Source organism: Sinohyriopsis cumingii, chromosome 17 (assembly GCF_028554795.1).
Source record: "Sinohyriopsis cumingii isolate HCF-2022 chromosome 17, ASM2855479v2, whole genome shotgun sequence".
In the NCBI taxonomy this organism is placed as follows: Eukaryota; Metazoa; Mollusca; class Bivalvia; order Unionida; family Unionidae; genus Sinohyriopsis; species Sinohyriopsis cumingii.
In genome coordinates this window covers 91,201,693-91,225,619 of record NC_142977.1, presented here as the reverse complement: position 1 = coordinate 91,225,619, position 23,927 = coordinate 91,201,693, and the positions used below count along the sequence as shown (strand labels likewise).

General features: G+C 33.9%; 1 protein-coding gene across 1 annotated transcript in view; it reads right to left on the bottom strand.

Annotated features, from left to right (window-relative positions):
* Nucleotides 1-1,401: 1,401 nt before the first annotated feature.
* Nucleotides 1,402-23,927, bottom strand: part of LOC149779412 (replication protein A 14 kDa subunit-like) — a 33,250-nt gene continuing 10,724 nt past the window's right edge. The window contains exons 3-4 of the mRNA XM_089940072.1: nucleotides 22,482-22,593; nucleotides 1,402-6,488 (exon numbers count right to left, since the gene is read on the bottom strand). Of these exons, the coding sequence (XP_089796198.1) occupies nucleotides 6,409-6,488; nucleotides 22,482-22,593 (192 nt within the window). The 3' untranslated portion in view covers nucleotides 1,402-6,408. The remainder of the gene's footprint in view (nucleotides 6,489-22,481; nucleotides 22,594-23,927) is intronic.

Below are 23,927 nucleotides of genomic sequence, written 5' to 3'. Positions count from 1 at the left end.
AAATAAAAGATAACACCTCCATTGCCTTTATCTTCCCCTCAATCAAGTAATAACTGGTATCGTTAAAAACCACACAAGTTTTTCTGATGATTGCTCAAGATTTAGGATATCTAATTTATATGTTAAGAGCCATATCCAAGGTTTAAACAGGAGCATAACAATCTGTCTTTGAAACAACTCATTGCTTTTCCATCATAAGAACAGTAACTCTGCTTGTTTTAAATGTGAACTAATTACAAAATTTATAAAATATATTGATAAAATCTTCAAAGCAATTACTGGTCACAAATATTTTCTACTGAAATGATGTATGCTTGAAGTACTATATAGAAGCAGTCAAACTTTATTGCAGGAAGTAACCAGTCTTGTCTAAAATAACTTCCTCTCAGGATTAAAATGTGAATTCTGTCCCTTTACATAGCCGTGCCAACCTTTTCAAGGCAAAGTGAGCTAAAGATAACACAAACTGTTTTAGAGAACAGCAGACAGTATGTCATATGATTGGCAGTTGCAGGCACCCCTCCAAACCAAACAGCAGCAAAGTGAAACTTGCTCAGTCAACAACTCAATATAAAAGACGCCTGCATTGAAAGATCCTTTATAAACTTTTGTTTCACCACAAGTTTAAAAAAGACAAAATTAAGTGGTCCCTTGAGCTTCCTTTAAGGGCAACTTCTCACTGCAAAGTGAAATTTCTCTGATCCAGTCCCACTCTAATAAGGCAATATCAATCAACCCCCTTTTTGATGGTCACTTCCATCGCACAAAAATTGAGGGTCTAAAATGTGAGGAGTTTTGAAAGTTTTAATTTAAACTTACAAGACAACAATTTTCCATGTTGTCCTTTATCAGATTCAAATTATATGCTGTGACTTTACCTATTTCAAACTAGAAATGAGTTCATGCAGCAATGATATCCCAACACAGTGCCTGAAAACTGACCTAAATTCCCAGATTTTTGCAGATGCTGGGTTGGTTTGTCTGAAACATGATGAAAATTTAAAGATTTAAGCAGATGGCTGAATGGTTTGGTTTGGTGTTTTACAGAAAAGAAACACAAGTAGGTTATTTAGTACTAATGCAATTGGAGTAAAGTGCCTTGCCCAAGGACATGCCATGGCAGGTGACCCAATTGAAAGATTTTAACTCATATCCTCTTGGGCGGGAGTTGGGCACACTAACTAATAAAACACCATGAGGACTGGAATGACAATGGTAACACTACTATCACAACTATTTTATGGCATAAAACATTTTTTGATGCAAGTTCCAGAGTTGCATCAACTGGACCGAATCAACTTTCTTTATACTTATGGACTGAATGCTATATAACTAATAATAAGAAGACAATAGTAAATACAATGAATATAAAAATATAAATTGAATGGACTGAAGACAACATATATCTGCACATATTTATTCAGAAACAATGGTTTCATATTTGTAAATGCTAATGATAATCAATACTTAGTGAGATGAAGATGAACCATGTATCTGAAGTGACACTCAGCTTTGATATGATGATCAGTGGTCAGTTTAGCTGCTGGCCTATGGATTTTGAAGAGAGCCAGGTAATAATGATACAGTTAATTTTCCAATGTAATTATTAAATAAATTCTATTATATCATTAAGTTTGATCTATTTTCCAATGCCAAGTATGCTCCATTATTTTCTCAAAGATCTGAATATAAATCTTATTGCACCTTATATAGTCTGGTTGTATGATCTCTTGCACTAAATTATCAATGGTAGTGTAAAGTGCCAGTTTACCATAATATACTTGCCTCAAAGTTTTCAACCACTTAAATGCGTGATACATTTATGCGTTGGTTCATCAGCCTTTAATCATTAACCACCAATTAATTACTAACCAAGGAATGACTTCTGTTTAACTACAAGGTATGCAAGAAAGAAAAGATAACAAAATAAAAATAAAATAAAAATAACATAAGGTTTAGAGCAACAAATTATTCAAGAGAAGAAATAATGTGTGATTGCAGGAGTTTAGCTCGTTGGTGAGCAGTGAAATAGATATGACATGCAAAACCTTCTGTATTCATGAACAGGGTTTCAAAATTTTTACAAAGGTCAATTTACCCTGGGCAAGCTGAATGGGAAACAACTTGTCCTTGGGAGATTTGTATGCACCACAAAATGTAACACTAAAAAAGTCACAAGTCAAAACAAAATAGAGTCAAATAAAGTATAAAATGATAGCATTATAATTATATTAAATAAAAATGATAGCATTTTATTTTTTAAAACTTTTGTTTGCACCTTAAACAATATGTTATTGTTGTTGTTGTTCTAGGGTTTAACGCCATTTTTCAGCACAAGATAGGCTATACATGGCGGCCAGTATAACTGGTGGAGGAAGAACCCTGGAAAACCCAAGGAAGAACCACCGACCCACGAGAAGCTACTGGCAGGCTTTCCCATGTACCAACGTTAGCCGAGCCTTGGACTCGAACCCACGCAGACAGAGGTGAGATGGCAGTGATCCATAACGGAGATCGCTTTAGACCACTCGGCCACTCGGGGCCCCCCCTTAAACAATATGTTGATGACTGAAGTTATCAAAAAAGATACATGCAAACAGTACATGTAGATAAGAAACGAAAGGAAGGATTAGATTGCAGATATTGTCACAAGAGCAAAAACCTTCACATACATGTATAAAAATAGATAAATGGACTGATAGATAAGGTTTTTGGAAATGGCTAGATGTTTAGGTAAAATACTTTAAAATAAACAATTAAGCAGCCAAGAACAGAACTGTGTGACTTTATATTTTAATCAATATGTAGTATATCGGAACATTTTTCTTTATCTACACTTCCATTTAAACTTCAACCGATTGTACAGATGTTAGTATCAAATCCTGTATAATAAAAAAACCAAGAAAAATCTGAAATATTCTGATGTCAATTAATTCACTCCTTTCCTGTCTTCTGGGGAGTGTTATGTCCGCTCACGTTTGCTTCCACTTCTATGTCGTAGGATTTTCACCTTGAAATCGGTGACACGCATCTAAACAATCTCTAAGCAGACTTCTGAGAATGATTGGAGAACACTTGTTTTGATACATTTGCAATGCACTGACAAAAAGGAATTTATGTTAAAAGGGTTCAAAACCTATATCAAGAACAGTATTGTGTGTATCAAAAGTTGTAGAAAATATAATGATTGATGTATTTGTTCTGTTGTTGTCATTACAATATATACTGCTATTAATGAGCGCTCTTGATTACGTCAGTCGGTGTAACAAAGCAAAGCGTACATTTGAAAACAAGTTCAGAAGCCATTTGAGTTTATTTATCCAGTAAAAATAATAATATCTCAATACAGGAAGACGCAAAGACCACAGACCATTTGGCAATTAATCTTATTGGCTCAATATAGTAATGCAGTAAAAAACTATAAAAACCCAGTTACTTTTAATCATAAATGCAAAAGTCATTGACTCCGTTAGTTCAATTTATATATACCGGTAGTTAATATCTTCAAAGATCTTGGTCTGTTCATGCTTAGGCATGTCTTCATTACTAGGTTTCTTCAAACCCCTGCCAAAGGGAGAGACTTTTATCCAACCACCACCTAAATGCACTGAACCACCAAATAAAAGGTGGAAAATTGGACCTGGACGGCCCAGAAAAGACAAAGGTGAAACCCATCACTTGTCCTTGAAAATAACATGCTATGTTTATAATACAAATATATTTTTATATACATGTTGCTTTTTTGTTCTCTCTCTCTTGCTCTCTCTTAAAATCATTTGCCCTTTTTTCAACTGGCTTCAGAACAAGTATCAGTAAATTAATATTCTTCTTGAGCTAATGGACTTATCGTACACATTTTCAATACCCCATGGGTAGCCTCATTTCCCTATGTAGAGCCTCCTTAATTTGATCTGTAGAGGTGAATCTGGTCTTCAATCCAGTATTTACTGGAAAAGACCAAGCTAAAGGTCAAGCGTATTTAATTAGCATGTATATTACCTCTGCATAGCCATGTGGCACAGTGACAATGGATCTCATAATTACAACCAAAACGATTTATTTATTCAGGTTTTAACTGCCAATGGAATATAATAGTGCCCTTGTAGTGTTTACATAAAGAATAACACAACTGACAGGTAACTGAACAATAAAGATTATTTTCTTATTTCTCTCTCTCTCTCTCTCATAATAACAACAGATTTTTCTCAAGTTGAGCAGAATGAGACCGATTTTGTACATTAGTTTTGTACGTTAGGTTGTTGAGTGTCGTGTGTTCCACAGGCCTTGTCAGGTATGATCCCTTTATTTTACATACATGGTAATTACCACAAAATGATAATTATTTATTTTACATATAATTTTTCGTACACTGAAATTAATAATTATTTTTTCGTGTATGAAAAATAACATGAAATATGGTAAGACTTATGTATCTATTTATATTTTTTTCCTCAATACTATCAGCAATAATAAAAACGCTTTAGGCTTCAATTACTACGTTCATGCATTTTTAGAATGTAGCCAGTTTGAAAAAGCCAGGAAACTGTTCTTTATGGTTATGTAAAATTTTCCACAGCTTATAGGTACTGTCTTTTGGATATCTCTGTTCCAAAATAAGATTTTTCACTAACTTCATTTACTTTCTTGAATCAGTGCTCTGCTGCCTACTATGCCAGATTTCTTATCTGTTCCATAATGATGTATTAGGACTTTAGGTCCATCAGTACCATTGTCTTATCTGTTCCATAATGATGTATTAGGACTTTAGGTCCAATATTACCATTGTCTTATCTGTTCCATAATGCTGTATTAGGACTTTAGGTCCATCAGTACCATTGTCTGCTTGTTCAGAAAGAGGCATTTTGATCACATTAATATCCTTAGTTTTAATTTCTTTTAAGATACTTGTTATTCAATTTATCATTTTGAGTTTTAAAAAAAAATCTTTCTCAGCTTCAATAATCTGTCAGTTATTCAATGATTTTTAGATTGCCCATGTTTTAAACAAACATTTGTAAAACTTCCTTGATGAATGTAATATTCAAACTACTGCTTGTTTCAGGACACGATGCACCAATCAAATTCACTTTAACCATTGACGACAAGCCAAAGTTCCCATACTTGTAAACAGTTGCCTACCTGAAAAACATACATGTCACAACCAGTACTGAGACTTTTACTGGTGGCACAACTTATGTATGTTGTGACAAGCACTAAGGGTTAACTGTGAAATGAAAATTATATACTGCAAGAGTACATTTTTATATGTGCGACTTTAAAATAATTTGTGGGAGTGTTTGCACATCATTTCTAAGAGCATGAATTCCTACAAATTGTGCATGACTTGCATACACACAAACCCTTGCAGCATCTCTGTAGCATGAGTACAAAAACACCAAACATAAAAAATGTATATCATCACTTGAACATAAAACGTGAGTGACCTACTTTTGGTGGAGTGGCACAGTACTCTTTAGGACACATGCACAGGTCTATTCGCTTGATAGCAAGTAATGTCTTTGTAGATGACAACAATGCACATTTTACATGATATTCCTTGCTGGGTTTGGGACTCAAGACCATATAAACAAGTTTAAGTAAAACATTCACCAAGAGTTTCAAATGTTCAGCATCATGCCTAAGAGTCAAAAGAGTAGATTTGCATGAATTTGAAATAACAATGCTTACTGATTCTACAGTCCAAGGATAATAGCTATTCCCTCCAGTGAACATACAGGTAAACATCAACAGAAAATTTAAACAAAATCTATAATGGCCTAACATTTGCCTGAGGGTCAAAGGGAGAGTGGGGTGCATGAAAATGAAAGGCAGAACTTCTCAAGTCAACAGTATAAGTTTGATAATTATCTCTCTCACGGTTTAAGACTTATGAACATGTAGAAAAACTTTAACTAGTGTTGATGATGATAATATCACCACCATTGTTGCCATTAAAATGATTGATACCTGCATCTTGCCTATGCAAAAGTAGCCAATACCTAAAGTGTCAAAAAAATCTTAGGCAAAACATTTCATGCAAACAATATAAGATATACCTTACTTGTGGACAAAATTTAAAATCGCCAGATAAGTGCTTGTCCTCAGTTTAGATGAACTTCTGTAACAAAAATATACAAAGATAAACTAAATGTCCACTCTGATGTAGCAAAGATGCAGATCTCCAAGTCCTGCTGTCTCCATAGAAAGCCTGGTGAATGTCTTCATTCTGTTTGCAATTTTCACCATTCTCTGTATGATATTTTCATGTCTTAATCTGCACTAATTTCTCACTGTAAGGAATCACAGCATCATGATATATCTGTGATAGAAATCTTTCTTCAACAATTTAAGTATTTCTTTATAGTTCATTATTTAGAAACAAATTATATTCAGTTTATCAACTGCACATCACTGTTCTGGAACACCGGTGATATAATGCTCCGACAGTTGGAACATCAATTTGACAGCATCATTGTAGAGGTTCATATCTGGAAAACAGTAAAATATTCTATTTACATATCTGTAAAGAGAAATGCATAAAAAATGTATGACAACACCTGGTTTCTAGTAAAGATTATACCATTGGTGTGTTTTAGTCACTTCAAAACATAAACAAAGTAACATTCTCCTTTGGCTTGAAACTGACAGGTTGCTTGATGCAGGGTCTAATTAGGGGAAAGTCTGCCCTCAACTTAGGAACCAAAGATATGTAGGGGTAGAGGGGATTATAAACACAAGAAAAATTCAGCAAAGTAAACAAGATAAACCTTATCCACAAAATGTTAAATTTTCATACATAATGTTGCTTTTTTTCTGAGATGCTGTAGAAATTAGCATGAACCCCATGTCTTAGAATAAACAATGTATATTTTATATGACTTTCAAATAATAAAATTCTAATTTTTTTATTTAAAAAAAAAACAAATTCAGCAGAAAGTTGAGGAATGTGCCAACTGTGCTATAAAATGACACATATTTCACTAGGTTCTTAGATAGGCAAAAGAAAAGAATTCATTGTGAAAGCAATTTCAGCCATTTAATTCTGCAAAATTAAATGACTATCGGACAATATGAAATTGAAAAGAAATTGTTTTCTTTAGAAGGTATATAAATTGTTGGAGTGAAACAATTCAGCAATATACTGATGAATCAAAACTTGTTATACCAATACACAAATCAATACATGAGGTGGAGATTCTACATAAAATGATACTTACACAATGCAAGTTACATCAATATTTACACAATACAAGTTATGTCAATATTCAGCAGCGTTGAATAATCATTAGTTGTTTTTATTCTTTAAAGTAAGGATACATCTGAGACATGTTGCAGGTACAGATACTCCTTTTTGCAATTTAAAAAAAAGAAAAACCTATTGACAATCACCACTCGCCTTCTACAAATTAGTACAAAGTGATATGGTTTGTACTGTCAACCAAATACACCATGCTGATTTCATGCTAATTATCTTATCTCAACTACATCTTCAGCATAAAGGAGACATTCCAAATGTGTTCCTCATGTATAATGAAGTAATTTACTCTTCATTTAATAACCATATTTACGTGTTGATCCCTGTCTTGTCTACTTTGGGTCCAGTTTGTTTTCTACACTTCTGGTGACATGCAGTGAAATATGTGACATTAAATTTTCACTGGTGGTTACTGTTTGTTCCAGTCCTGGGTAAAAAAATAACCACAAATAAGAACTTTATGTAGATTATTCCTGTGTGACACACAGGAAGTATTGGCAGAGCAACAGAGAAACTTCACGGAAAATAATCTGTAAAGTATTTAAATCATACATGCAAATTTGGAATGTCTCTTTTTATACTGAGATACTTAATCAGTGACTGAACTTGCCACAGGATAAATTAGCACAGAACTGGTGAGGGTGCCGATTTTAAACTGCACAAGTTTGTCAACTTGTGTAAAATTATTACAGAAGGGCAGTGAGTATAGTCCATTTTTTCTTCTTCACTAACAAAAACAAGTGCCTGTGGTTGTGGCAGTTGTTTTGCATCTGAAGTAAGTACATTGTAACAGATTTTGTTGGTATTTATCCCCACTCCCATACTCGGACTTCTTCTAGATAAGATTTTCCTTGCACTAGGAAATAAGTTTCTTCTGTTTAGGATAATACTGTAATGTCTTCCAAGTTTAAGTGAAGAAATGAAACTGCAAATAACACGTTTTAAAGGCATTCATGCAATGCAAACCAAAGGGCATAGTGGCCAAGATGAGTCACACATATGATCAAATGGGGCTGTCTGAAATAACTTAAAAGGTTTACTTAAAATCACTGACATGTAGTATGATTGAAAGTAACTGTTATCTTGTCATCGATGAGAATGGCATATAAATAGATGCTAAGTCTGTATCTATCTAATCTGCATACTGGAAATACAACCAGTATGTCAACACACATAAAAGGGCACCACCTACCACTGACAGACCTTCTAAGATGTTAAGATCATCAAGTTGTTATGTGTATTGATAATGTATCATACCGTAGGCTGTGTACTGAGAATCCTATTGCTATGCATGAATGTACATTTAAATAATATTGTCGTTATTGACATGTTCAGTCCCAGTGAAGTTCCACATATTGATACTTCTTTAGACATATGTTCAGTCCCAGTGAAGTGCCACATATTGATAAATACTTCTCCAGACATATGTTCAGTCCCAGTGAAGTTATACATATTGATAAATACTTCTCTAGACATATGTTGTCCCAGTGAAGTTCCACAACTTAATACTACTCTAGACATATGTTCAGTCCCAGTGAAGTTCCACATATTGATAAATACTTCTCTAAATACGATCTCCTCAGATCCATTCGATCAACAAAAAAGATCTTCCTTCTTCACACAAGATGTGACACTACAAGATGTTCTAACTGTAATATGCTACAAATACAATTAATTATTATCTCTAATTTCTCAGCTTTCATTTGGAATTAAGCAGAAAAGACTGGACTTAATGCAAGTTAGAAAGAGACGACTACTATTCTGCAAAAAATGTCATTAAAATTTGCCAGTCTACTTATAAACAAGAGTCCCTCAAAGGTTCTGACAAGATACTGGCCAAAAGAATTTCCAAGGAATCAAGAACTGCACAAAAAGCAGTAAGATTTTAAAATTATCCAATATGGCAACTATAATTGATATAATATTGTCACCACATTCATTTAGGAAAAACAGGACAACATAACAATGTTTTGTGAAAAGTCCATATTGATATGACCATCCATTCTGGAGAATTAGTGACAAGACTTTCATTATGTGTATTATGGCAGATGTTTTTGAGGTCCAATTGGCAGCATTTTCATTCAGCAACAACTGATATGTACGTTTCATTTTGAAAACTAATTTTAATGATGCAATATTTACCTGCTGCTATTGCATAGCTAACCAATTTTTGCGCTGAAAACTCAATGTCCCTTTGATATGATTACATCCTCCAAGACAGTGGAGAAAAGTCAGTATGACCTTTTTGCACACCACTCTGTATGTCGCATTCATATACGGAAGGTAGATATTACCTGTCAACTTTTTCACAGACGATTATGCAAGGCATCAGTCAGGCATTCAGCAATGGCAACAGGTAAGTACTGCATAATTAAATTAGTTTTATCCCCGAAAAAACTAGATTTTAATAGTAGCAATTACTTATCCTGTCACAATAGTGTAGCTGAACTTGTCAGTTAGGTGGGCTGATGCTCTCTTCAAACTGGTCAAAAACAGAGAATATGAACTGTACTCATCATAGAGGAAGAGGTCCATCTATAGAGGGTTGATGTCTCTCTGAGCCAAATGCTGTGCTGTGAAAATGGGCCCCAGAGAGAACCAAAACATGAGGTGTATTGTGGTGCAGTTCTCTACCTTCCCCAAAAAGGATGCAATCTGCTGTTGCAGTCCTCAATCTCCCTTATGGGAGGGTGCAACCTGCTGTAAACCAGAGACAGCCAGTATCAACAGACAAGGCACAAATCTCACTTCAACTTGAGGAAGCTGGAGCGAGTAGGAATACAGTTTTAGTGTGAGGTTTTGAAAGGAAGCTTCACTCAATGGTTCATACAGGACTTGGTTAATGACCATAAAACACAAGATTCCATCTGGGCATAAGAGAGTGGGAGACAGGTCTCTAGAGCTCAAAATACTTGATAAGATCGGGAACGTGAGAATCTGAACTCATTCTGTGCTCTGAGACCATTTAAGTGCATTGGAGATGGCAGCTCAATATCCTAGAGGACAGAGAGTGCATCATAACCCCTCTGAACTTAATTGTCTCTTATATCAATCTTTCCGGGATTAGACATCTTTGCTATACGAAGATGGTCCATGCAAAAACTGTTGTTTGCGCAAATATCTGGAAAATCTAGATGTAGTTATTTAAATTTGGAAAATCTAAATAGAAAGAAATTTGAATTATTTGGCATGGTGTTATTATATGCTTCATAACAACTAAAAAATGAATCATCTACTGTTCACAAATATTTTTCTCAAGATATTCTTAACTTGCCTACAATAAAAATTCTTTATGATGCAGATGGATCTCAATTAAGTCTCAACGAAATAAAATAGAAACATAAAAACTAATAATTTCATACAGTTCTATGCTCTTATCTCAAAGATATCAATGAAGTGGATGAAGAAAATCTAAAGTTGTTTTGAAAGTGATGTTATGTATATTTAGTTTGTATTGTGTGCTTGACTTTTGTCCATGACTAAGGATGGAGTTTTAGTGTACCTGATTTTTGTCTTGTTTGTAAGTCAAGTTATAGCTTTTTATTTGAGTTCAAAACCTAACCTTGATTAGGACCTTAGAATGTCATAGAAGTGAACTTGCTTACGCCATGATCATCTTATTATACTGTGTCTTAGGATTTTTATATAAGGTTCTGATAAACAAAATTATGTATTCCTATTTTAATATCATTGTTCAATCACTTTTACTTGTGTTCAGTTATAGTTTGAGAGGAATTATTTATTTCAATATTCTGCATTATATCATTATAATATGTCCAGACTGTTGGTACATTGGCACATTCATGACTATTGATACATAGGCACATTCAAGATTGGAATTCATTAAGGATACAGCTGGAATTCATTTGAACACTAAACGTTTGGACTCGTCATAGAACTTTTTGGATTATTTGGGATTTAATTCACAATACTGTTAAGAGGGGGCCCTGAGTGGTTTAGTGGTCTAAAGCGCTCACCGTTATGGACCACTGCCATCTCACCGCATCTTTGCTTTTTTACATTGCTTAGTTTAAGACCATAGAGTCCTAACAGTGGAAATAGTTTTCATGTACCATATATACGGGTGCACATGCTGAAATATTTAGGAAAAAATTAATGCTTGGAAGAAAAAAGGTCAGCTTGTCTGTGAACCAAGGTCTAAAATGAAAATAAGCTTTTTGTTAACTACTGCAATGGCTATAAATCTTTGAAGACAAAAAAATATTTATTTTTTACCATGGCCCAAGGCTTTTATATGTGTAAAAAATATATATTTTCAGTGTCCCAACACTTATTAAACTGTTATAATCTACTATGATTGCATGTGCATATGTTTTTTACTTCTCCAATAAGAAAGCTAAAAAAAGACTTCATAATTCATGGACCAGTTCGAGTTTACCAAGGAGAACAGGCTGTACTATAATATACAGTACTTTCAGTGCTAAACATGCTTAGTGTCATTTAAATCTTCTCAAATATGATAGATGCAGATTTTGCTTTATCATTTTTTCTACTAAATTGTATTCTTCCAGATCACATTTCGGGTAGATGTTCATAGCTGTTTCATATGCTCATGAGTTACTCTTTTTCAATGATTAAATGATCCTAGAAATTGAGATAATCTTTATGAAAAGGACACACATTTAATTGTACAAGGCACACAACCAGCATATATTTACATAACTGTCACATGTTCATGAAAGAATGGTTAAAATTCTGAATACAGACCTGCCAACCCAAACAAAACTTTCTCAGTAACGCAGTCGATTTTTTTCCTAAGTTGGGCCAGTTTTCAGTAATGTGTAAGAAAATACAATGTACTGATATTGTTAAGCTGGAAAACAAGCATGCAAAATTCAAGAAGTGTGATTCAAGACTGATGATAAACATCGTGTTCAACTCAAAAAGTTTGTAAACTTTAACCTTAATTATCTCCAGTAGTTTCACAAACTGCAGATCCATACCCTAAGGAACCCAATGGCTTCTTGATATCTCTCAGCCTGATGTAATCTTTTGAGAAAAAAAAAGTGGTGATGGCCATCATCTGTTTCCTGCCATGTAACGTACTGAAATGATTTCCACTAGATGTAATTGTTGCTCTTCTTCGTTTTTTTCCCAAGAATCTGAATATTCCATTTTATTCTTCTGTACTATTAAAACTTTTTAAGATGTTTCTTATCTCTTTCATACTGAATGCTCACTTGCCAGACACCATTAAAAAAATGGTTCCCTGACCTATTTCAATGAATTTAATATGATACCGGAACTGAAACACGAACAAGCCAGTATATGGCAAAACAATCATATTTTTATAATTTGTGCTTTTATTCCATCAGTATTTTATGCATAATTTCTGTTAGAGTTATGGCAAAATTTTAAGGGTCCTTGAAGATAAATTGGCTAAGATTATCATCAATCGATTTTACTTCTGTGTTTTGGTGGAACAAAATCATAATTTGCACCCTGTAAAGCTGTTTTTTCAGCGTCGCCATTGTTTTCAATTGGTGGATTTTTCTTGTTTTCCAACAGCAATCCAGGCCAGTCAATCATTAAAACCCTGAAATGCTTGGGTTAATAGGGAATCTGTCTGGTGGCTATACCAGGATTTTGATGTGCAATTTTGCCTTTTACTTCATAATATTAATGTGATTACCATACCTGTGTAAAACGTGGAGTAAGGTCGCTTACATCAAAGCAAACTACACCTCAGTTTTTATGGTATTACAAAAACTTTTGAAGCATTACTTCTAAATCTTCATTATCGTATTTGTGAGATATTATTTAAATTTAGTGCAGTGGTGCCTATGATTTGAATCCAAGAGATGTACTTCATTCAGTGAAAGTTCAAACCTTCAATGTACATGCAGTGGTGCCATTATGTAAATCTGCTAGATGCTAATGTTGAAATTGTTGTTTATTGGTGTCATACTGGATCACATTTTATTGACTTCAGGCATTTACAATTACAAGGCCCCCAAAAAACATAATTACTGGTGCATGCTACAACACTCAACTTTTTCAAAAGCCAAGTATGGAGATTGAATAAAAAAAACGGGGAGATTGGGACTTAAAATGGGAAGCTTTTTTGAAGCCGTTTTCATTAAATATTGACCGATCTTCTGGGTCCAATATGCATTAAATTAAAAAATGATGCGCTGTTTCTCCCTGTGATGTGCCCTCTTTTCATAGTCTGGTCAACTGTGGGCAAACTGCACAACAGCTAAAAGTTAGTCTAAAGTAAACAAACACAAAAGTGTAACTAATCAACAGTTAATCCATATCATTGAAATTATTTTGTGACAAGAACTGGTCTTCCAACATAATTTTTAAAAAAAACCTATGTTCTACAGTGTGTGATATGTAACGACCAGTAATTGATTGGCAAATATTCCATTTTGTTGTAGCTAAGAGTGCTAAATACGCAGTCTCAAGCCATCATAAATATGGCAACTATTTTTCCTGTTTTATATCCTTATTGTCAACTCATAAGGCATTTATCATTGTTTACTTTTATTATGAATTAGTTTTTTGAAAGCACATATTCTGTGAGGTACTTTTTTCATTTATTTTAATTCAGTGATGGTAATTAATGTTTGTATATACAGTATTGTAATACTGGGTGTTTACTTGTGTAAGTTCTTTGGTGGGAATGGAAATGCCACAGCATTCACAGTGGTCATTCTTGAGACAAACTAATTGCTGACAATTTTATTGTTGTGGCTTTTTTATGATTTTATTATTGCTGTGGCAAATTACAGCGAACAAGATTTAAACTTAACTTTCTATTTGCTGAAGAAATAATTTCTTTGTAGTGTGATAATTATTTTGTTACAACAATATTTACCAGTGATAAAACAGAACATGGCTGGATTACATACAATTTATCTATCTTTTATGTAGAAGAGAAATGAAAATTGACAATCTAATAATTGGGAGTTCTCAGCAAAAATTGGTAGATATTATAAAATTGGGAGGCAGACATGGAATTACCTCAAAAATTGGGAGTTGACAGGTATGGTTCTAATGCTATAACACATAAACAAACAATAATCAACTAGAGTCAAAAGGGAAAGAAACTGTTGCAGCAGCCAAGAAATGCTTAATTCTTGTCCTAGTCCATTCAAATTTTACACAAATCTGAATCAAGCAAAAACAATAAAAAACAGAAAACAGAAAATTAAATAAATTTATTGACTTTTCAAACAAATTATATTAACTTATAACATTTCCATAAAATTACCCAACATGCCAACCCCAAGAGACGTATACACATAATATTTGCTAATATAAGTTTGCCTAAATAAATGCATTTAGAACCTACAGTGTGAATCTTGTGATGTCATCTTGCACTTGTGGGTTGTTTAATGTGTTTACAGATTCAGTTTGGTGAATTGGCTTATGTGCTAACGAGCCTATATGTATGTATATTTACATAAGTTTTTAACAATACTTCACTCCTTAGGGTAAGAGAAAAGAATTCATTTAAGAATAAGAACCAATATACAAAAGCATACACGCCAATCCCTGGCAAGGAAAAAGTGTAATCCAAGTGGACAAAAAGAGTAATCCGAGCAGAAAAAGAGTGATCCACATAAAACATGACAAAATTCAATGAGCATAATTATGTACAAAATGATTTATTTATCCCTCTGGTCTTTTAACATCAATTATTGCTTCAAGTTTTCATATGTAGCACTTTTAGCTTAAAAAGCATTTCAAAACACTTGTACCGAGACTATGAATGTTTTGCACACCAGTAGAGCACTTCATGCTGGGTTACTGCGCCTGGATATAAATTCAGTTTTATTTTTGTTAACAATACTGAACAATCTCTCACAGTATTAGAATGGTAAAGAACCAATATTCCTTTCATAACCTGACAAAGAAGAGGAAATTTATATCTTTTAGTTACTGGGTCTTTAAGCTGGGAAATAAGGTGCCATTTCATATCAACTCTGTCCGCATCAAGTATGTTGTCAGCTAGATTGGCAACTTGACACTTCAGGAGTTCTCCTAATTTATTGGCAGCCTTTCCTGCAGCAAGGTGCATCAAATGACAGGGACAACCTGATATGTACACTAAAGGAGACATTTTTCAAAATACAGAATGCAACTCATTTATGAATTCCAGTCATCACTGATGCATTATCAGCTGAAAACCCACACAGTTCTGCAAACTTATGTTTATTCAAAGAATCATCAAGCAAATCAAAAATTGTTTTCTCCAGTGGAATCTACTGTTAATTTTGGTAATGAAAGAAGAGCACTCTGACTTTGCTCCTTTAAATGTCAAAGTCTCTTACACAGACTGGGTACAACTTGTTGTCATCATAATCAGTACTCCTGTCTGTGGCAATAATAAACGGCTCAATTTTCATCACTTCTACAATTTTAAGTGAAGTATATTTTGCTAAACACCAAACAATATTAGATGACTTTGTTCTTGCACATGCATATATTCTCCAATTCTGGAATCAGGAAACAGACTTTTGAACAAAGGACCAACGCAGTCTTCTACCACTAGGGGTAGTCCGTATTGTATTAATAACTCGGTAAATAACACCTTTGCATTTATAAAATACATGTCCACAATTGAGTTGTAAAAAAGAAGTTGCCTTAGTAATGGAGTTAGTAAAATGTGGCAATTCAATGCTTCTTTGTTTTACCACCATGACCAATATTAAAATCCTTTCCACACAGCCTGCAGTGGGCATGTAGCTGCCCTAGAATGGAATGCTGCATTACGTAATTCATGTATTTATCTCTGAATCGGTTTTTCGTCTTTTTCCAATCCATCTGTGAAATTATTTGAAAAACATTTTTGCCTAACACATGCATCGACTAGAAGAAACCTGACTTAACTTTTAGCACCAAATACCTACAGACTCGTTCTGTACCAGATATGAATTAGAACAAAGAATCTGCGAGCAAAGATTAAAAATTAGAAAACCAGCCTGTTCTCTTTTAACTAAACCATAACCGAGGTCAAAAGCTTGAATGTAGAAACCAGCATGTTTCTTGGAAATAGGGTAGCTGCTATAAATAGAATATAATACTGTTAGGAAAGTGCAAGCAAGTCTACAGACAAGCGTACTCTTATGTCGTAGTTATGTAGAAGCCATCTTGTCTGGAATATGGTCTGTAGGATTATTGGGATGTTAATAGAAATGAGAAAAGAAATTATTAATTTTTTTTTGTTGTTGTTGTTGTGGGGTTTAACACCATTTTTCAGCACACGATAGGCTATACATGGCGACTAGTATTAATGGTGATGAAAGAACCTGGGAAAACCCCGGAAAGAACCACCGACCCATGAGAAGTTACTGGCAAGCTTTCTCACATACCAACACTGGCCAAATCCAAGACTCGAACCTATGCAGACAGATTTGAGATGGCAGTGATCCGTTATTGGAGAGCACTTTAGACCACTCGGAGCCTCAATTTTTTTTGGGAGGGGGATATACCTAAAACATGTAATCAGAATATGTTTATGTGTAAGGCATAATTTAAACCTTTCACAAAAATACTAAATTTATTAGCTTCAATTTTATATTTCATCACAGAAATATTGTCACAAGCCAGAAACTAATTTCTGAAGAAGGTTCATTTAAGTGATAATGATAAATGCAACTTTTGTAAACAGGAAACAAAATGAATTGAGCACTTATTTTCTGACCGTTCAGTTACTGAATACTTCTGGAAGTGATTTGTGGAATAGATCCAGTGCAGATTTTAGAATTATTCAAAACGATGTCTTTTTAGGAAATAACAGCTCTGATGACCTTATTAACTTTCCAATTTGTCTTGCAAAATGTTATATACAGATCATATTTTTCACAAAATCCCAAATTTCACCTATTACAAAAGTTGTGTTTTATTGTATAAAATGCTGGAAAAATATGTAGCCAAAGTGAAAAAAAAAATTGATGAATTTAAGTAAAACTGGACCCTATTGATATTGGATTTTTTAAAAACTGTTTTACATTTTATTTGGAGCACAGAAAACAATATAACCTTTTCTTAAAAAACAAACAAACAAGCAAGTAATTTGCAAACACCCTGCAGTTTGTATCTTTGTTTACACTGCTTGCGAATGTGTCTGTGTGCATGTCTGTGTACGTGCATGACTGTGTGGTGTGTATGCAAAACAATTTAAAGCTTGAATTAACAGATTGATAGAAATCAGACAATTGCATTCAGTTCTTCTTGTCTGTGACCAGATGAGCCACACACAAAAAATATGCTTGCACCTAGAACTCCATGGACAAGAGACATTCTGTCCTCTAAACCAGGAAGTAGGTGACACAAAAAATGTGTGTGTGATATGGATTTTTAACGTAGCTTTAACAATTTATCAGTCATATCGCTACAATGTCTGCAGTGTGGCAGTTTATAGTGATGTCTACCACTGGGGCATCATGTCGCTGACATGCAGCATGATGTCCCACCCAGTCACATTATCCTGACACCAGGCTGACCAGTCCTAACACTAACCTCGTAATGCTGAGCGCCAAGCGAGGAAGCTGCTAGTACCATTTTTGTAAGTCTTTGGTATGATTCGGCCAGAGATTGAACACACGACCACCCGCATCTGAGGCAGACGCTCTAACCACTAGGCCACCTTAGTGGTGACACAAAAAATATGCTTGCACCCAGAATTCCATGGACAAGAGACATTTTGTCCTCTAAATCAGGAAGTAGGTGACACAAAAAATATGCTTGCACCTAGAATGCCATGGACAAGAGACATTCTGTCCTGTAAATCAGGAAGTAGGTGACACAAAAAATATGGTTGCACCATGAATTCCATGAACGAGACATTCTGTCCTCTAAAGTGGGAAGTAGGTGACACAAAAAATATGGTTGCACCTAGAATTCCATGGACAAGAGACATTCTGTCCTCTAAATTGGGAAGGTGACACAATTTCAAAGAGACAATGAAGAATACTGCATGCATGAGGTCTGATATAATTAGGTATTCCAAGCTGCCCTAGCTGACCAGGTCAATGGGCTGCCAGCAGGCAAAAGTAAAAATTTTGCACATTTTGAACAATAAATTTTATGCCATCACTATTCATAAAATCAATAAATATATGCATTTGTCACAAGAACTACTTTTCTTCTATCATTTTAGGCATAAATCTTTGTGTTTTTCATTTCTTTTCATATTTAAAAATATGTTTGAGATATGTAAAGGGCATAATTTGTGCAGTGGCAGTTCATCCAAACATTGAAAATTTTATATACATGTTTATTGTAAGGCTAGGGATTATGCGTGGTATTTCCCATGTTATTATATTTAGCACCATTGTAAAGCAGAGAGAATGACCTCCATTTTGGTATCTTTACTGTGTAAATCGGTTTTGTTTTTGCTTAAAATTTTACACTTTGAAAACATGACAAATTTTCAGGTAAATCTCAATTTTAAAATACAAATTTGATATCATTTTAAAGTGTGTTCATTATACTTTATTTCTGTATGAACAGCGGAATTGTCCGTGATGTCACCATGCTTTTCAAAGTATGCTGGGAATAAACCTTATGCAATGGCTGGCCTAACACATTTGCCACAGGACTCGGTGCAATTCCAAGAAGTATTATGGCCTCCGATATTCCATCCATGGATTATTTATCACTAGTTTTTAAGTAAAATGATTCATTTTTACGGTTTTATATTTATCTTTATATCTGTATTTTGAGTACTTGAAGTCATTAATTGGAGGTCATATTCTACGGTTCAAGGAAAACCTTTCGAGTCCAATTTCTTCGGCTAAGTAATTTTTACACACGAAATATGCATGCAAAAATGGCCTCGGATGAAGCTTGGCATGTTATTTTACGTATTTAAAGTAAATTTGTTGCCATATTTTTTCTTCTTCTTGTATGTGACAGAGCAAGTAATACTTAACAGATTGAATTGGATAGTGATAAAATTGTGACCTTTGACTTTCTGTTTGTAAACATGATTCATCAAAAGAAAAATGGGCTCTGTGTTACCCTTCTTTATTCCTTTTCACTTTGTTTCTTTTGAATTTTAATTCTGAGCTAGGTCCAAAATTTGGGATAATTGTTTATTAACGATGAAAGGACATTGTAAATCTAGCTAGCTACAGACTGGAATTTTAGTATGTTAAAACTACGAGACCATAGCTGCCAACACCCGAATAAAAAAATACTGACTCCTTGTGACAAAAATACTGATTTTCAGGAACAAATACTGATTTTTAAAATTTGAATGCATATGTAACTCTTTACAACATATACAACCATCAGTAAAGTACAAGAACAATTACTTATTTTTAAAATTTTAATGCATATGCAACTATTTACAACATATACAACCATCAGTAAAGTAAAAAAAAATGTCAAAGATGCATGTGTTGTACCATATTCCATTCGGGTGCCCATTCAGAAGGTACAAGAGTGCAACACACTCAAACAGAGACTTTTTTATAGCAGCCTTTTCCACGCCTTATTTTTTTCCAATCAATATCAATCTGAATGTATCAACTTTCATTGATGATCTTAATTCGGTGTGATTTTCTTATTGAACTGTTTTCGTTCTAGCATATGAGTAATCCTTTGTGATTTTACTGTCTGGAAAACGTGTGCGAAATAAATCGCCAGCAACACTAGTAACTGAAAGAGGAAGGTTAATTTCCAAAAGAAATTTAATAAACCGAATTTCAATCAAATTACATCAAGGTTCTCTCTGGTATTTATATACGTCATAAGTTCAGGCTGAGTTGTGTATGATGAAGCAGCAAGCTGATGTTTATTAGCTTTTTCGTGCTCATTATTTCATAAGCGCCCAATAGCGAAATCACGTTACACGATTTGCAAAACGTAGAGTTTTCTCCTTTACTAGATGGTTTCACAAATCTAAACAAGACAGCACAATTGTCCTTCTAGTTCTGTTTTCTTGTCTTTCCTGGAGAAAATTCTGAATATTCTGCTTTCCTATTCAACATGATTAGAAGTTGAATATTACAAAAATGAGATACAGTGACAGCGGTAACTGTTTGCGAAATCCAATATGGTGGATAAAAACAGGCAATGTACCCTCGATTTCGAATGAACCAATCATATTGTAGAACTGTATTCCTATATACATGTGATACATTTCTATCAGAATGGAACTGAGTGCCCATTCTAAACTGAAAATTGCAAAGAGTTTTTAAAATATTTTTTTAAAATAAAAAATGTATTTTTCGCCCCAAAAAACGTACACCCGTATTCAGGTCCAAAATACGGGACAAATACGGAAAAAACGGGACACTTAGCAGCTATGCAAGACCCATCCCCGATTTCCAATTTTTATATATCTACATGGCATTTCTAATTTTTCCAGTCTGTAACAACTCGGTAAATTTTCAGGTCAGCATCATTAAATGTTGCTAAAAGTACCTAATTCGTTTTAAATACATCGTGTGAAATGAATTTGGCCTCATTTAGAAAATCAAAGAATAAGCAGTGCTCAAACACAAAACATGACCATTTAAAAAAAAAACTAGTTTGGGCTGAACAATTAATCATCAGGAATTTATTTAAATTCTTTTACTTCTTAATATTTTTCTTTTACTTTGTTGCATTCATCAGTTCAAGTGCATCTGACTTAACTCTTTCTACCCTTATACATTTCAGATTTATGAGTGGATTAAGAAACTCTATCCTGAGACATCCTATCTTCATAATGATTCACATGGGTAACTGTGTATTACGATGACCAATATTACATTGGACAAGTTTTGGAAGTACACTAACCTGATCTGGCACTCATACAGTTTTTATGCCAGATGAAAACCAAAACCGATCTTTTCAAATGGCCAGCTAGTGATGACACTGGCGAGGTTAAGTCGTGTTTTCTGTTTGATTGGAACTTTAATGTACAACCAGTTTCAAGTGATGGTCAAACTTGGAAAGTTAAAAATATTGAACACATTGACCAGCAAAATACATCAGAATAAAATTCTCAAGCTAAAACTTTGTTAAAGATGTTACCTTTCTGATTATTTTAAACAAAGCAGTCCTTTATGACATTTACAGTTGTATCTACTGTTTGAAGTGTACATTATCTTCAAAACATTAGTCGTAGTGAAAGATTTTGATACTTTTTAAATGGTTCTTGCTGTGTAACCTATATTTGTTTTATCATAATTATATTTCCTTTATTAGTATGTATGCATTAAGACTGTAATATGCTCCATTTTGGTGCAAAAACTATCAAAATCAGTTACTAATTGATGAAATTGTAAACTTTTGAAATTTTTTGTTTTTGATAGTCTATTTTCAGATATTGCTTCAGCTTTAAAACCTACTTTCACACTAATGTTGACATTCTTTGTATGTTGCATGAATTCTTCATATAATACCCTTCATTTTGGTACAAGAATTATTAAAATCTCTTAATAAATAAAAAAATGTTGTGTCCTTTTGCTCTTTTTCCTGATTTCTATGATCAGGTACAGCAAAAGTTTCATACACATTGGCCCAGAAAAAAATGGGCTTTGTTTTCAGAAGGTTTTCTCACAGGAACATACTTTGATTTGCATATAAATGTCATAGTCTTATTATAGCAAGGTTGCAAAGACATAGAAAAGCTCAATTTCTGGCTTTTCCAGTAAGGCCACCCTCTGTAGTTTTACTGTTTTAGAGTGAACCTAATAAAAAAGATTTTTTTGTGTATGATTGTAGTGCTTGCATTTCTTGAATAACAAGGAACTTGTCTAGCTTTGCAGTAAATGCCACTGTTGTACAGCTTCAATTTTTTTTCTTCACTTATCTGAAGTTGATGGTAATTGAATTTTCGGTGGGGATCACAAATTTCAAAACTTTGAAAGGTCATATCTTGAAAAGTATTTGACCGATTTACAATATTTTTTCAACATTTTATTTCATATTAAGGTCTTAAGGATGGTAACAACAGCTTAGTGCTTTTAATTGTATTTGCTGATATCCTAAAAGTGCTTGGAATACCTAATATAATTTGGGATTGATGTCCTTAATTGGTCGATTAAACGCAAAAGTTACACATATTTTCTGTGGCATACAAATCTTCAGAATGTTCACCATTCATGTCTGAACAGTTTCACATTTCAATTTGGAATGGAATTTGTAATCTTTGCAAGTGTCGACCTATGGTAACAACTTTGTCTTTCTGTTCCTCACAGCCTGACAGCAGGTTTGAAGTTTGAGTTGAGAATACACTTAAAAATGACAGCCTTACCAAAACTATCTGAGACCTCTTTGGGAAAATTAATATAGTTATGGCAGATAATCTGATTTCTCTGATCCACTTGTCCATGAACCTCCGTCAACCCAGACACATATTCATTCAGCTGAAAAAGAGAAGAAAAAAACTGAAGTGATATGCGTGTTGAGAAGAATACATTTCCAGAGTTGATTACTACCGAATAACACGTGGTCTGTAACAAATCTGGCTATTGATGGGAATTTGGGCAGGATCATCAGCGACCAATGATAGAACCCTGTGTCCTTGATGATCACGTTAAAACCACATAGATTTCCAATCTTCTGAAATAACCTCTGAACAAGGGGCCCAAGCAGGCTAGATATCACTCAAAAGTCTGTTGTCTGCTTAATAACCAAATGAAAGGGCAGCACAAAATATGGGTTAATTGGATGCTTTCTGCCACAGTTTCTTCATAATCTGCTGATTTTAATACCTTCGATTACAATGATGGCAGATCAGCTTTACAGAATTAAAAGGCTTTCAAACTATGATGCTTTCTTTGATAAAATCTGATCATATTTCTTGTCAACAGTATTTGATAATAAGCTGTTTAATCAGTTTTCTATTTTTAATAAGAGCAGCCATATTTGAAAGTGGATTGATATCATTATTTTCAACAAATATTATCACACTGGATGGTGGATCAGCATCATCTACATAAATATGAAATGCAACGATTCTCTCTGTCAAATGTGTTAAAACATTCTGCTCAAACCATTTTTGCAACACAAATTCTTTTATAGATTTTACATTTTTAGTAACAGTGGCCATATTGGATAGCACAAGAGCACCATCTGTAAAACAAGACATACATGGGATGGAGATTATTCATCCCACATTAAAAGCCAAATGCAGAAGCAACTGGTGGAAAATTACTTGTGTGCTTTCTGTCAAAAATCTGTAATTTTGTTGATAATATTTTTCTTTTTAAAGTTGTTTGGAGGTTTTTCTACCATCATCAGCCATTTGGGGTGGCAGAGCATTATCATTTGTAAAAAGTTCAAGGCCTTTAAACCAACAAACGTTTATATCAAATTTAATCAAATTCTGATAAGCAGTTTTTGAGAGATGTTGTTCAATGTACTTGAATTTATGGCAATTGGGCTGGCATTGTGTGAATAAAATTATAAGGTACCCCCATTTATTAATAATAAAAATAAATAATAATAACAGTAATAAAGATAATGTTAATAACACCCTTCCAATTTGGCTAATGTGGGTATGTGAGAAAGCTTGCCAGTAGCTTCTCATGGGTCGGTGGTTCTTTCTGGGATTTTCCCGTGTTCTTCCTCCACCATTAGTACTGGCCACAATGTATAGCCTATCATGTGCTGAAAAATGGCGTCAAACCCTACAACAACAACAATAACACCCTTCATTATCAAGAGTGACATTATTAGTTAAAAGCTACTTAACAAT